This window comes from Alligator sinensis, unplaced genomic scaffold, assembly GCF_000455745.1.
Source record: "Alligator sinensis unplaced genomic scaffold, ASM45574v1 scaffold386_1, whole genome shotgun sequence".
NCBI classification, from domain to species: domain Eukaryota; kingdom Metazoa; phylum Chordata; order Crocodylia; family Alligatoridae; genus Alligator; species Alligator sinensis.
Genome location: NW_005841996.1, coordinates 2,265,306 through 2,280,178, shown reverse-complemented (window position 1 = coordinate 2,280,178; position 14,873 = coordinate 2,265,306). Strand labels below are relative to the sequence as shown.

Here is a 14,873-nt window from a genome sequence, read left to right as displayed (position 1 = left end):
AATTTATCAAACCTGCTAGGTAAAAAGAGATGTTGACTATTCTGTTTTCATTTTTCATACATGGGTGTGTCTACATGAGACCTCTACTTTGGAGCTGCCTAATTAGATCTTCAGTAAAGATTTTCCGTGTCTACACATGCGCCCATATAAGGTCGCAGTAAACTAATAAATGGTGCCATAGGTTAGTACTTACAAATACAAATACCATCCGCAGGGTGCCATAGGTTAGTACTTACAAATACAAATCCCATCCACATCAGCATTATTTAGTGCGCATCAACGCACATGTAGACACTGAGAGGGCTGGCTGGGGCATGAAGGTGCTTCAGTGGAGGGGCTGCCTGCTGGCTAGCCGTGCACTGGAGTACCCTCATGCCCCAGCCTGCCCTTCTGCAGCACATTGAGCTGGAATGGAGCAGCCCCAGGCTGGCAAGCTGACCCCCCAGGCCTCCTGCCAGCTGGGGCTGCTCTGACCTGGCTCCGTGTGCCTCAGTTCTTGGTACACATGTAAACGTGGTGCCCAGGAGCAATAAACTCTGGTGATTCACCCAAATTTATTGCTCTGTGCTAATATCACTTGTAGATGCATCCAGTGGACACATCTCCACGTGCAGTCAATGTGCAGCAATAAATTATAGTGCATATTGCACTGAAATTTGTTGCTGTCAGGCACTGCATTTGAATATGCGCCCAGGACCACAGCACACTGAGCCAGGTCGGAACAGCCCTGACTGGTAGAAAGCCCCAAGGTTCAGCACTGGAGCATGCCCTAGCCAGCTCCATCAGCGTCTATGCGTGCACTGCTGCAGAGTAAAAAAAAACTGCTGTAAATTAATACTTGTATTTACAAGTATTAACCTATGGCAGAGTTAATTAGTTTACTCCATCCTAATAGCACTATGCATGTAGATGCTGAGACATTTACTGTGGAGCTAATTAGGCAACTCCACAGTAAATGTCTTGTTTAGACACTTCCAGTGAGATGAAAAAACAAAAAACAAAAGCATAAATAGTAAAAAAATTAGAACGTTTTAAAATCAGTGTTATCCCCACAGTATTAACAATGCATTGCAGTTTTTTTTTTTTTTTTTTTTTTTTTTTTGATAGTGTACAGGGCCTGATATTCAGATATGTTAAGCACTGACACTTAAGACTGAATGCAAAGGGAGCTTCTAATGAATAATACCTTGGAAATTTAGCACCAGAAACTGTAAACTGTCCCATAATTTATTGTTTTGTATGTATAAACAGATATAACCAATATTAAAGAATTGAATTAGTTCTTCCCTTTTTTTTGAAAAAAAATTATGGAAAAGGCTATAGCAAAGCTACTTTCACAGTAACTTGATGATTAATGTGGAGGTTAATAATGTACTTTTGGTCTGGACCTGGCTTTGACACAGAAACTATATTATTTGTATTCATTGAAAATCTTCTGGCAATGGATAAAAAAGGGATGTCTGCTAGTATTACTGGATGTCTCAGATGCCTTCAGTATCCTTCATCAGAAAGTAATATTGACTTTTCTCTGAACCCTGGAAGAAGAGCTGGGGGTGTTTCTTGTTCTTTTCCACCAGGGAGGTCCCATTTGCTGGTTGTGAACAATTGTTCTTTTTCCCAGGTTGCTATTCTAGGGAACCTTAGTGCTCAATGCATGGGGGACTATTAGGAGGCTGAATTAAGTGGTAGGATATTCAGAGCCTTTGTGTAGTTGCCTTTTTAAAAATTAGGTTTAAAAAAGTAAAAATAAACAAGCAAACAAATGCCCAGCCGTGAAGAACTTTACACTGTGAGCCCTGATTCTTCAAAGGAATCCATTCACTTGGACCCTCATGACTGAGATGAAACCCAGTTCAGTTTATTGAGGCTGTGTGCAGGTAGATCTTTTAGCAGGATTAGGGCCTAAAGAAGCAATATTTGCACACTGGTTGAGAGAGAGGATATACAGTCCAATTGCCTGTGATTGAATGGTCAGCTTCTGTAGAAATCATATTCATTCAGAGATCTTTTTAAATGTGCCTGAAAATCTTAAGATTTTGGAATAACAAATTTTATTTTTCTTCTCATTTTATACGTACAACATATGCACATCCCAGTCACTACTTTTTCACTAATACTCTCATATTCTGATTGTATTTGCCACAGACCATATTTTCTGTGAAATATTAATTTCATATAACTATAAAAATCAGCAGCCACATCAAATAACTTGGAGTTAGTATAATAAGGAATATACTGTCATTAGAACTACAGAGTGGTAGGTCATATGACCTGGCTGAAAGTGAGATCAGGTTAAGTTTCATGCCAAGAGTTATTGTTTGAACTGTTGTTGAGCTTGACCTAGTTGTAAAGTCATTCAAGTCCCACTTGAGATAAATTGCTCTTTGACTGCGAGGAAGATCCTCACTCAACTAATTGTATTCTTAATTTCTATAGTTTGAGTTTACCAATAGTCCAGCAAATTAATAAGGAAGTCATTTTTGCACTATTTCATGCAAAGAACACCCACGAAGTGCAAAACTGCATCATTTGGGACAAATGCCAATAATAATTTTATCTGATATTCAAATAGAACCATTTTTTAATAAATATTAAATCAGTAAGAAGATTAATATAATCTTGCCAACTTCTTAATAGAAATCTCTGTTCTTTTAACAGAAAACAACACAATTAATATTCTTTAAAAGGGGATGATATTAGTAAATTAACTGTTTTATTTAACTGTGGTAATGAAATATTGGAGGCAGCTGTACCATTATTTTTATAGAGATCATATTTTTAATAGACTTTGTAGGAAAAAAATAGGAAGAGAATAAAGGAGAAAAAGCTTCCAGGAAACAAAGAAGCCTCCACAAAACCCATAAGCAATCTGTATCAGCTCATAGTCTCACCTAGAAACAAAATATTTGATTTCTGGGGTATGTTCTACTAAAATTTCCATTTGATATATTTAGAAAATTAAACTGTTTCTATATAAGACATCATAGAAAAGCTGTGATTGTTCCATCTATGTTGTATAATCACATTGCTTGCCATTCTGGCTAATTTTTGTACCTACTCAGGTTCTTTTTACACATTAATTTTAGGCAGGTCTTGGAGCTGTTAAACCCTGGATTGTTCACACACTAACACTTGAAACTACTGTTAAGCACATTTTAGACAAGTTAAAGTTACACCACTCCAGGGCAGGATTATCTCTGATCCATGTTGCACAGCTCATGTTCCATTAATGTGTGGCTGCTCCCCATATGTGAGCTGCCCAAGTTGCAGTCCTCAAGCATCCCAGGATGCATTGTCCCCTACCCTGTCTTGTTCTGTGTGGACAAACTTTCCATTGCCTGAACTCTCCTATCCAGGGCATGGCTCTAACACAAAGCCAACTCCCCCTTCCACCCCTGAGGGTGCAACTTTCCCACCCCCAGCGGTGCAGTCCCATGCAAACAGCCTGCAGAGCACATGTCAGCTAGCCAGGCTGCAGGGCATGGACAGCTGTAAGAGTGGGCTTTAGGAGAACAAGGTAGGGTTACCAGATTGGGTCCTCATGAGCTGGGGATTCCTTCCTGCATCAGGGGCAGTATCTCCCCCAAAACTGCCTTCTCTCACCACTCCCACTACCCAGCCACCCCAGGAAGCATGACCAGCACCCCCACACCCCAATTCCAAATCCTAGTTTATTAAAAGATGAGAACTTCTTTATTTTATCTTTTTATTTCTTTAATTTTTTTATACTTCTTTATATTTTATCCTTCAGTGGCTAACTTTCTTCATTTCACCACCCTTTCCCCACTCCCATTTCCTTTCCATCTCTCATTTGTTTACCCACCCCAGTACCATTAAGTCTCCACTTCCCAGCTTCATGTTCCCAGCCCCCCAACCCATCTCTTACATATCTCTACCTAGAGCAGGGGTAGATGCCTGTCCTGGCTCACCAGCAATGTAGTGACACATCACAGCTGTATCACTTAGCCTGGCCCTTACTTGCGAGCCATGCATGTCACAGCTGTGCAGGTGGAAAAGCTTTTAGCCTTAAGGCAGGACTGCTCCATACTCACGCTAGAACTAACACCAATCAACATTTGAGCAGCTCAGAGTGCAACATGCAACAAGGCCCTCACTGACTGCAGTAGAACTCTTTAGAAGAGGGGTTGGCAACCTTTTGCTCCTCTGTGCTGCTGCTTGCAACCTGGCCCCACCATGGGCCAGAAAGCTCCATACTTCATGGTGATCAGCATATTTTGTGGAGGAAGTAGATAGAAGAAATAGTTGGTAGGACTTCTCACACTATATAATGTTTACTCGATGCCTTTGGGTTCTAGGGATGGGGTACTCACTCAGACCTCCATGCCTTTGGGGTTCTGTCCTCAAGTCACCATTCAGCAGAGACCGGTGGGGTGGTAAACAGCTTTATTTTTATTAGGATCAGGAGCGAGCAACTCACATGCTCACAGCTTGCAGGGAGAACTACAAGTACCCACCACCACAAACCACACCCACAGAGCACCAGGGGGAGAGACTGGGTCATCCCACTGCTGGCCCGTTAAAGGTACATCCCATATATCACACCTGGGGATGCCTCCTCTGCTCCTCTGGGTGAAGCATGCTGCAGATTCACTGAGCTGCTGCGGTTAGGATCTATTCTCTTCATAGGCCACATCAGACCAGTATGCTATAGATTGCTGACCCCTTGTTTTAGAATAAAAATAATAGTGATCAAGCCTTTTTAGTTATAGGATACTAACATAACACTTCCTTGACATTTTGACCAGGTTATATCTCTCTAATGTAAAGGCAGGGTATTTCTTTATGCACTTGTATGCACACACAATGTTAAGGTTTTCCATTTTTCTTCTTCATTTGCAGCAGATGCCAATGTGTAATATTTTCTTGTGACAAACTGGTGTTGTCCAAATTCCATGTCCCCCGCCCCCCTCCAACATACTTCTGTCACAGCACATTTTAGAAGTGAATACATTTGCCTGAGAAAAATCTAACTCAGATTAAGGGAGAAAACCCCCCCTAGAAATGTTAAATGTTAGCACTTATTATCTGCTCCTGGTGCTCTGTTCTTTATGGCAAGTTAATATCTAGCACTTTCAATGTCTAAATTCTGTCACAGAGGACAGAAGGGAATTAGAAGGTGAAGGGAGACGCTCCTTGCAACCTTGATGCCTCCTGCACAAAAGCTAGACACATGGAAGCTCTTTCTTCCAGGAGGTCCCAAGCTGAGATTGTCTTGCATTTTATAAGTCTGGGCCCTATAAAATCAAACTTAGTCACTGCAGTATCTAAAAGTTTTGTCTGCTGAGTAATTTGTTGTTAATTGTTATTGTAATTTATAATCATGCTGTCAGTGATATCCAGTTAAGAATTTTTCCTTTTTCTCCCTTCCAGTGCGACAATGCAAAAGGACTCAAAGCCTTCTATGATGCAATAAAATATGGACCTAATCATCTGATGGTTTTTGGTGGAGTATGTGCAACAGTCACCTCTATCATTGCTGAGTCTCTAAAAGGATGGAATTTGGTTCAGGTAAGGTGTGCTATATATTCTCTTGCTGATTTAAAAAAAAATTCTTTAAAGGCTTTTTCAGTGAAGGTAATAATCATTAAAATAAAACTTGCAAATGCTAAGCTTGAAGGTCAATGAGGTTCTGTATACACATGGACAATAATTGCAGGTTTTGATTTATTTAACAGTTCCACAGCTTGGCATTTTGAGGCCTCAAAAACATATGTAAGCTGTTCAGAATGTTTATAAGTTGTTTGATGTACGTGGTATGTCTCGGCAGATCAAATACGCTTTACTTGATATACCATATTTACTCAAATATAAGACAAGGCTTGTTCCCTCAATCAGCATGGGGAAAAAAGCCCCTCCTTATATTGGTATACGACATGCAGGGGGGGAGCAGGCAGCATCTGCGGCCCTGAGCCCAGGTTAGGGTCAGAGTCAGACCTGCAGTAGCCTCCTGCCCTGCCTCTGCTTCCCCTCTGCAGCTTCTGTCCCTCCCCCTCTCCCTGGTCATCCTCTTCCCTCTCCCTTCCCACCCCTTTCCCACCCCCTGGATGGAGCAGCATAAGCAGGGTCTGATAGTAAGGCAGGGGAGTTGGGGAGGAGGGGAAGAGGCAGAGACTGGGGGGAACAGGGGAGGAAGAGGCAGAGACTGGAGAGCAGTGGGGGAAGAGGCAGACATGGGAAGTTTGGGAGGGGCAGAGACTGAGGGAGTAGGGGGAAGAGGCAGAGGCTGTGAGGAGCTGGGGATGGGGCAGGGGAGCAGGAAGGCTGTAGGGGGGGAAGAAGTGGGCAGGACAGAGGGCAAGGGGGCTACCTACCCACCTAGCCACTGCTTTCCCAGCTGTAGCAGTGGCAGGGGAGGGGGCAATTCAAGGCAACCCTCCAACACTTTGAGTCTATACCTGGAAAATTATAAAAAAATTATATATTTTCCATATATAGGATCTAATTATTGGGGATTGTCTTAGATTCAGGCTCATCTTATATGCAAGTAAATACAGTGTGTCTGAATACATAAACTGAATGAAATAGAGAGAGATCATTCAGGCAACCTGATTTGCTGCTCTGGGGCTTGATAAATCTATGGACAAAGCTTATTAGGAAGGATTTGATTAAAGATATTACTCAGTTTTCATTAATTATTATTTAAGAAAACTCTCTTTGGCCTCACACAGAACTGGAGTGAACAAATTCCAAGTTAAAATGATTAGGTTCCCCAGTATTTAACCCCAGCAAGACATTGTTTTCCAGCTGTTCTCTTCTGGTTTGTAGAGTTCTCTTCCTTTGAGAAATCCTATTACCTACTGATGTAGATCAAAAGCATTCACCCAGATAAGACTAATAAAGAACAGCATAAAACGTCCCTTGTTCTCCCAAGATGTGAGGAAGAGAACCTCGTCTTTCGCCTGATGGTCTCCAAGTTTGCAGTGACCCATGCAAACTAGCTAGTCATCCTGTAAATGCCATTTCTGCTATTCCCTTGCTTTCCTCTCAGACGTGGGCATTTTGGATCTAGTTGTGGGAAGACTGCTTTTCTGCATAATGTTCATGTGGCTAATACAAGTTTCATAAACCAGTTTGACTCAAATCAGTTGTCTGATACTACATTCAACAGGTTTATTTTAAACCAGTTTCAGCCATTTTGAAACTGGTTTATGTGCACTGAACTTCTGTTGTGTTACAGGTTTAAGTCAGTTTCTGATCACTTAAACTGGTTTAAACTGTCCCTAGCCAAAAGGTTCATTTTTTATTCCCTTTGTAAGTAACTGAAACGATAGTAGTTTATTACGTGATTTTTGAAAAGTCGCCTTTCATAATATAATATTCCAGGGCAATATGTATATGAGGATACTATAACCAGTCTTAAGATATTTAAATATTTTTTTTTCTATAGCCCTTTGCCTAGTTCAGTGCACAAGATGGACATATATGGGCTACAACTGAGATTGACAGGGAACATGGATGAGGGTGAAAGTGAAGTGAGGGGCATTTTAGTTGGATAATAAAGGTAGTTTCCTTGGTGAGGAATGGTAGTCATTACATGTTAGTCAGTATGAGGGAAAGCTAGTGCAAATGCAAATACGAACTTTATATCATCTCAAAGGGTAGTGCCAATGCACTGAGTTGGGAATCTCTGCTTTCCTCTCTGCCTCTCTGTTCCCTTCTTGCAACTCCTCAGAAGCCAGAGTTGTGTGTGTAGGGGGGGGGAGGTTGGGGGGTTGGGGGTTTTTTTGGTTTTGGGGGTTTTTTTGCTTGAGATGTGTCAACATCTGCCTGGAAAGTTTTGCTTTCCTACACATTATTCACATTTACCTCAAGCATTTTTACAAATCTATACTTTGCAAAAAGTCACCATGTACATAAAGAGAAAAGTGTTTTCTGAAACTTTCTAAGGAGGTCCTTCATTGCAATAAGCTATGGGGTTATCAAGGGACTTTATTTGTGTTCATATGCTGTCCTTTCCCATTTTGGCTGGGGCTGTTCTCTTTTCACATTAGATTTTTGAATGGTCTGAAAAAGGTCATTCCCACCATGAAAATAGCAATGGGAAACAAAACATTAGAATGTATGAAGTTCTCATTTACAGAGGCATACGTAGAAAATATGCTCAAGGTGACATAACAGCATCTACGTTACATAGAGGCTCCTGCCATCTGCCAGAATGTTTAAGGAGTTGGACGCCTCTGTGTTCACTCTTTCTTAATTGCAGATAAGGTGTTGCACCACTAAAGGTTTAAAACATATGCTTTTATGCAGTGTCTCATCAATAAGTAGAGACAATAAGAAAGTTTCTATTTCATTTTAAATAGCTATGTTTTTTAATATATGTGTATTTTGTAAAACAACAGACAGCATCCATTTCTGTGTATTTAAGAACGATAACTTCAACTAGGCCTTAAACATTACTAAGAGCATTGGTATAGTAGGAGGGTTACTGCTGCTTGTGCTTAGTATCCTGCAGGTGTTGGATAAATCCTAACATGTTATAGTTTCACTTCAGCTTTTATACATTGTTTGATTAAATGATGAAAGCCTGTAAATTAGTACAAGGTTTGGGAATGTCAGGAGGTTTAATGGTTGGTAGAGCAGTAATAAGCACAATCTAGATAATACTTGTAAAAGAGAATATGCTTGCTAGATTATATTGCAACAGTGATACATACTTCTGCAAATCAGTAACAACTGCTTATTCAGATGATAGGCAAATGAAGCACAAATACTTCCACTTACAAGTTTCCACTATAATAAACATCTCGGAATAAAAACCTAACTTCAGTAGCAACAAATTTACAGATAGATTTTGGCTGTCAAAGCAATAACTCCTATCCCCTGAAGACTGAAAATTTCCTTCTCCAACAACTTATATGTTTCTACTGCAAGGTGTGACAGGCAGAGGGATGCAGGGGATAGGGGCAGAAACAAGTTGATGGAATAAAATTATTCACATTAGGCATTTGCAGTAGCCTGGCACTCAACTGCCAAGCAGAGACTCTGAATTTGGCTATCTAATCTGATCTCCCTTTACTTGTGTTGGGAGAACTGCAGAAGTGGTGTCTTCAAACTCCCATAGAAAAACATGTTGATTTATTTTATACTGATCCAGTCTTGCTGACCCAAGTGATGACTGTCCTCCAGGAAAGATGGAAGGATGCCGCAGCATAGAACACTTTTGAAAGAAGTGGGGTAGGAAAGGAAAAATAAGAGGGATAGTAAAGGATTGCAGTGCTTCCTCAAATATCTGCCTGTTCGTTAGCAAACACAAAGGTAGCCGTCATGCATACACCTTGAAAACTTTTCACAAAGGTTTCTAACCCAGGTGAAAAAACACTTGTGCTGTTATTCTCCTCTCCCAAAGCTCTCTCCCCTCCAGAAATAGCAAAAACAAATCAGCCCATATCCATTAGTGTTGTTATTTTTGTTATGTACGTATTTAATGGTAGCAATATCAGTGAACTTTCTAAACAATGCACTGTAACAGAATGCAATGGTCTTGTCCCCTTTGGGTTTGTTGTTTTCCCTTTTTACATCCTGGTTTCTTTACTCTCCTTGCCCTCCATCCCCTCCTCCATTTACTCCCCTGTAAGCAGATTCCCTAGTTCGATGGCTTTTGCAAGAGGGTTTTACTGTATGAGGAGCTCCTCAGCCAGTCCTCCTAAATGAAACATAGTGTTTAAACAAACAAAACAAGTAAAACAGAATCCTGCTTTCCTGTCCTGGACACAAGGAGGGGATCCCCTTTGGCTCTAACCCCAGTGCAGCAAAGTGGCTCCTTCATGCAGCGAGCAGCTCAGCCCACAGCTTGCTTTCCCTTCTGTTTTCTCCCCAGGGGTTTTAAGCTCCCAGTGGAGCACTTCATTATCTGAATGCTCTGAAGCTGGGCTCTCTCAACAGGACTGCTTTTCTCTCTTAAAGGGACAGATCTCCTTGTTAGTCCCACTTAGTTCACTTTCCACGTTATCTTGAAACTGTTGTTACCTTTTCTCATGCCCTCTCCTACCTGCCATTTATATATTTTCCTTTCTTCTTCTACATCATGTTGTGTTCTTCATCTTCCCCTTATTGATTGGCTTTTCTCCTGCTTCACCCTCACAGTCTCTCTCCTACTGCTCTTTTAAAAATTATCCCCACACACATTCACATATCTATCTGGTTTTAAATAGTTTCATAAAACTGAAGAAACTTTACATGATTCAAAAACTCTATAATAGTGGCAACCATTTCCATCTGCAGCAAAGTGCAACCACATCTAAGGTAAAACACGCTGTGCAAGGTGTATGTCATGAATAAAATTACCAGTAAACAGTTTAAATGCAATGAAAAATCTCAAGTTGAAATGGCACCTCATATAGTATTAAGATGTACTCTTAAAGGGGTAGTATTGTTGTACAATGACTTCACTTTCTGTTCTGCTTGCTTCTGGCCACTTATAAAAGCAACATTTTCTTCCTTGTTAGCCAGACTTGTAGTTTTGGTACATAAGTAATTACGTTTTGTTTTTTGGTTTTTTGTCCTTTGTCACATTGGTCTGATTTGGTCAGGACATACTAAGTTCACTCTTGTTGTGTATTTGCTTTCTTAGCTCTATTCCCATGCATTGTTAAACATCTGTCTATCTGCTACATCTAGTGACCAGTCAAGAAGGTTAGCACACCTTACCCTTCCCTGCCTGTACAACATAGGTCATCCCCTTCTCCCCTCAAATGCTGCCAAGTGCTCCACAACCCCAAACCTTCAAGTTCACACCAGTTGTGCAACCCACATTTCACCTGCACAAATTTTTGCCTTCTGCCTCTTGTTGCTCAGGGAACCAAAAGGATTTTATATAGTTGATAACTGTTCTCCAATATTTGTATTATACTTTCTGGTTTTAGTAGGGGTATACTGATAAAGATTTTCTTGGCCTATACCAATAGCCAATTATTGACCAGCCATATTGGCCAATGACAATCCAGTAAGTGATATTGAATAATAAATAATGCAAGGCATTTTAAACTACTGACATAAAACTTTTTTTTTTTTGGTGTGCTCCAGCAGCCTTCTACGTCTCATGTATCAGCATCCTTGTGCTTAAAAATGGTGGTAGGGTCAAATGAGGTTTAGTTCAAGCACCCCCGACACCATTTTTAAGTGCAGGAATGTTGATACATGAGACATTATGGCACTTTAATTAAAACAGCTCTCAGAGCCTCTCTAATTAAACTGCCGCCTCTCCTGCCCCCTGAGCACATGTAAAAGTGCCAAGTGGCAGCTGCCTGAGCCTGCCCAGCAGGGCTGAGGGGGAAGGTGTGAGACTTGCTGATTGCCCATGGCTGGGTGGTATCTGGGTCAGGCTCCCCCTCTCCTTTCTCTACCCTGGGCAGGGCCATGGGACTATTTTAGGCCTGGATAAATCAGGCCACGCCTCCCCCACTGCCGAGTCCCAGGTCCTGGGAGCTGGACTCCAGCAGGGACAAGGGCCCCTTCCCCTCCTGGTGCTGCTGTTGCCAGGGGCAGGGTAAGCCCCCATGCCCCATGGGGGAGGCTGAATGGACCTGGCCCCAGGAAGGGCAGGACCCTACTAGGCTAAGGGTAGGGTGACATATGCCTGCCTGTCCTCTCTGCCCCCCCTCTGCCACGGCTGGAGCAGAGTTGAGCAGGGAGAGGGTGGATGCAGGCTGCCCTCTGTGGGCTTGGAGCTCCCAGCCTTGCTGCCTTTGCCCAGGGAGCCCCCTTCCTGCCTGGCCTCAGGGGGCACAACTCACCGCCCCCACTGCTGCTAAATAGGCAGGAGGTGTGCCACCATTCCAGGGCTCCTGAGGGAAAGGCAGCAGGGTGGGGATCCCCAAACCCACAGTGAGCAGCCCACATCCATCCCACAAATCTGGGGAGGCGCCCCCCCATGCCCCCCAGAGGGTGCTCACAGTGGTGAGCAGCCCCTCCCCCCATGCCCTCTGGATGAGCCGCCTGTGGCTCCATCCCGCTCCCTGCCCTGGCCTGGGTCCCATGCACTGCCCTAGCTGGGCAGAACCCTCTACTCCTGCCCCTGCCCCACTCTCTCCCTCAACATGGGGGCCTCCATCTGCTCCCTGCCATGCCCCTCTCTGATGCCCCTTACCCTCCATAGGCTTACCTGCAGGGAGCTGCTCTTCATGCTGCCTGGCTGTATTCCTGACCACATGCATGTGTGCTGTCATGCACATGGGCCCCCTGCGTCCCACTTTCAGCAGCCCCTTGCAGGCTAGAATGCTGCCTGCCTGCAAGGGGAAACCCACCATTTCTTGATCCCTGCAGGATGCTGTGAATCTGGGACAAATGCTATCCTGGAGTCATGCAGCCCGGGACTGGGACTAGTCCCAACTAGGGACCAGGTGGTGACCCAAGCTGAGGGACTGAGAGAACCCTACTACACATAGCACGGGGGAGTGGCTGCCTCAGCCCTTGCCGGGCTCTACCCCAGCCCCTGGGGTGTGGACCCATGGGCACTACAGACTGAGTCATGCTGGGCTGGGCTGGGCTGGGCTGGGCTAGGCCAGACAGCTCTACCTGCCCCAGTCACATCTTTGTGGCACTTGCCACCTTTTACAGTGCATGCCCTGGCTCCAGCCTGCAGTCTGCACTGTGCCCACTCCTGGGACACTGTACCAACTGCTCTGCTCCACTCCAGCCCCACTTGGCTTGTCAGTAAGGGAATGGGGGTATGAATGGAAAATGGCTCAGGCCCCCGTATCTGGATTGGGCTCTCTGTGCTCAAGGTCAACTCACAGGCAGAAGGGAACCCAGGCAAATGGGGCCCCCAGTTCCACAGGGGAGAGGGAACCCAGGCCAGGTGTCCAGGGCCCTGGCCAGAAAGCGTAATTATTGGTAAACTTTATCGGCTACAATGGCCAAAAAAAGCCAGTAGCCTAAAATGTAATGTCCCTGTTATCAGTGCCAATCTGAAAGGCAACCGATATATTGGTGCACCTATAATTTTTAGTGGACCTACAGTGTGATGGGAGGTACCTCTTGTGTTCTTTTAAGTCTAAATAAATCAAATATCTTCTTATAATATACAAGCCGAGGTCAGGGGTGTTAAGCACACAAGGAATGTTCATTTTTGCTTTCTACATAGGAACACCTAGGACAGCTAAGCAGAGGCAAGAAAACTCAGCAAGGTTGAGTGAGGAATACTTTCATCTCCTCATTTCAGAGAAGCTTTGGGAATTGGGAGGGAGATAGACCTCATAGCTCTTCAAATCCCTTCCCCCCACCCTGGCAAGCTCAGCTGCCAGTGGGATCTGTACTGCTATTAACTTGGCCCTCCTAAAGCTACATAGTAGTACCTGGGGAGGATAGGCAGAGGGAATTAAGAGTGCCAAGCTACTGTTTTACTCTTAATTGAATTTTTGTGTAGGAATTTGGCAGGACTTCAGGGGAGGCAGCTGCAGTGAATGTTTGCTCCTACCTAACCCTGCTGCTTGAGTTTACACACCAGGCTCCAGGGGCCACAGGTGCCTATCACAACATGGGCTTCCCTTGTCTGTCTCTTTGCACAAGGCCTGTGTTCTTTAGTACATTAGGAACTATCTTGAGTTGGACCATATGATCTGTATCTAATGTTTGAGAAGTTAAGGGTCCAGATTTAGGACTATCAGGCTGCCCCTAGCATAGTCTATTGTTTCCAGTCTAAACAGATTTATGCAGAAGCCTCCTACCAGATAATGAAAATAACACAGATTTTTCTGTTACATTTGAATCTTAAGTTTTATAGTGAAAGACCTGTGCTTTTACTGAAAATAGCTTTAGCAAAATACCTTTTGTTTAAAATTACTGTGCTGCAAAACAGTTTGTCAGCCAGAGTCTAAACAAACAACGAAGGTGATACTAGATTACTTGGAGAGAGAGAGGGATCAACTCTTCAGCTATGGTTGTGGCTGCTTTGTGCTGCCTCCATTGCAGCTTAAAAATTTCCCATGGCAGACAGCCAAGGTTTCTCAGATTATAAAGCCTGAAACTTCCCCCACCTTTGCACTGTGTGGTGGGGGAGTAAATAGACTGGTTATGGAGTAGCACCAATGTACTCAGTGCTGCCATTGACCTTAGGCTGCACTATGCCATGTCACTCCTGCTTTGGCCCCCTGTGGCCCCAGCATTTGAGAGAGCTGAAAAGCAACTTGTTACCTTTCTCTCTGTCCACTTTAGTTTCCACTTGTTCTTTGCATTATATCAGTCCTATGCAATTTGTTTATCTAAGGAAATGTATTTACAGTCACTAGAGATAATGCTAGTATAACCATAATGTGCCTAAGATACATCCTGATGAGCTTAATTGTGTCTCAGAACAAGTGACCCTTAAGTGTATAAGGTACTTTCTGCTCTGTCTTCTTCATCAGTTCTTCTATTTAACATATCTTTATTGTGCTTAGAGCTTGAAAAGACTAAATTATGTTCCCAGTTATACAAACAAAGTCCTTGTATTTAGGGTAACAAATAGGGAAACATTCAAGATCAAAGTTATTAATTGCATATCTACCCTTAAAATTCTTAACCTTAGAGAGATGAAACCGCAATAGAAAGAGTGCAAAATATTCGAAAGAGCAGAAAAACTAATTACCAACGTAAGGTGAAGCTCATTCACAATGATAACACATGGACCTTGATTCCTCAGTGTCTTTTACTCCTAGGGCACTCTACATGTGCATATTAATGTGCCACAATAAACTCTGGTGCTTATTGCACCCATGTTTATTTCTCCTCGGTGTGCATTTGCATGTGCGCCTGGGATCGCAATACGTTGAGCCAGTTCAGAGCAACCCTGGTTGTCAGGGGACTTGGGAGGTCAGTCTACCAACCCAGGGCTGCTTCCCCTGGCTCAATGTGCTGTGGAGGGGCTGGCTGGG

General features: G+C 43.3%; 1 protein-coding gene across 1 annotated transcript in view; it reads left to right on the top strand.

Moving 5' to 3' along the window:
• Positions 1-14,873, top strand: part of GABBR2 (gamma-aminobutyric acid type B receptor subunit 2) — a 984,392-nt gene that overhangs the window by 197,288 nt on the left and 772,231 nt on the right. Inside the window, 1 exon segment of the mRNA XM_006021507.2 lies at positions 5,392-5,529. Coding sequence (XP_006021569.1) covers positions 5,392-5,529 — 138 coding nt within the window.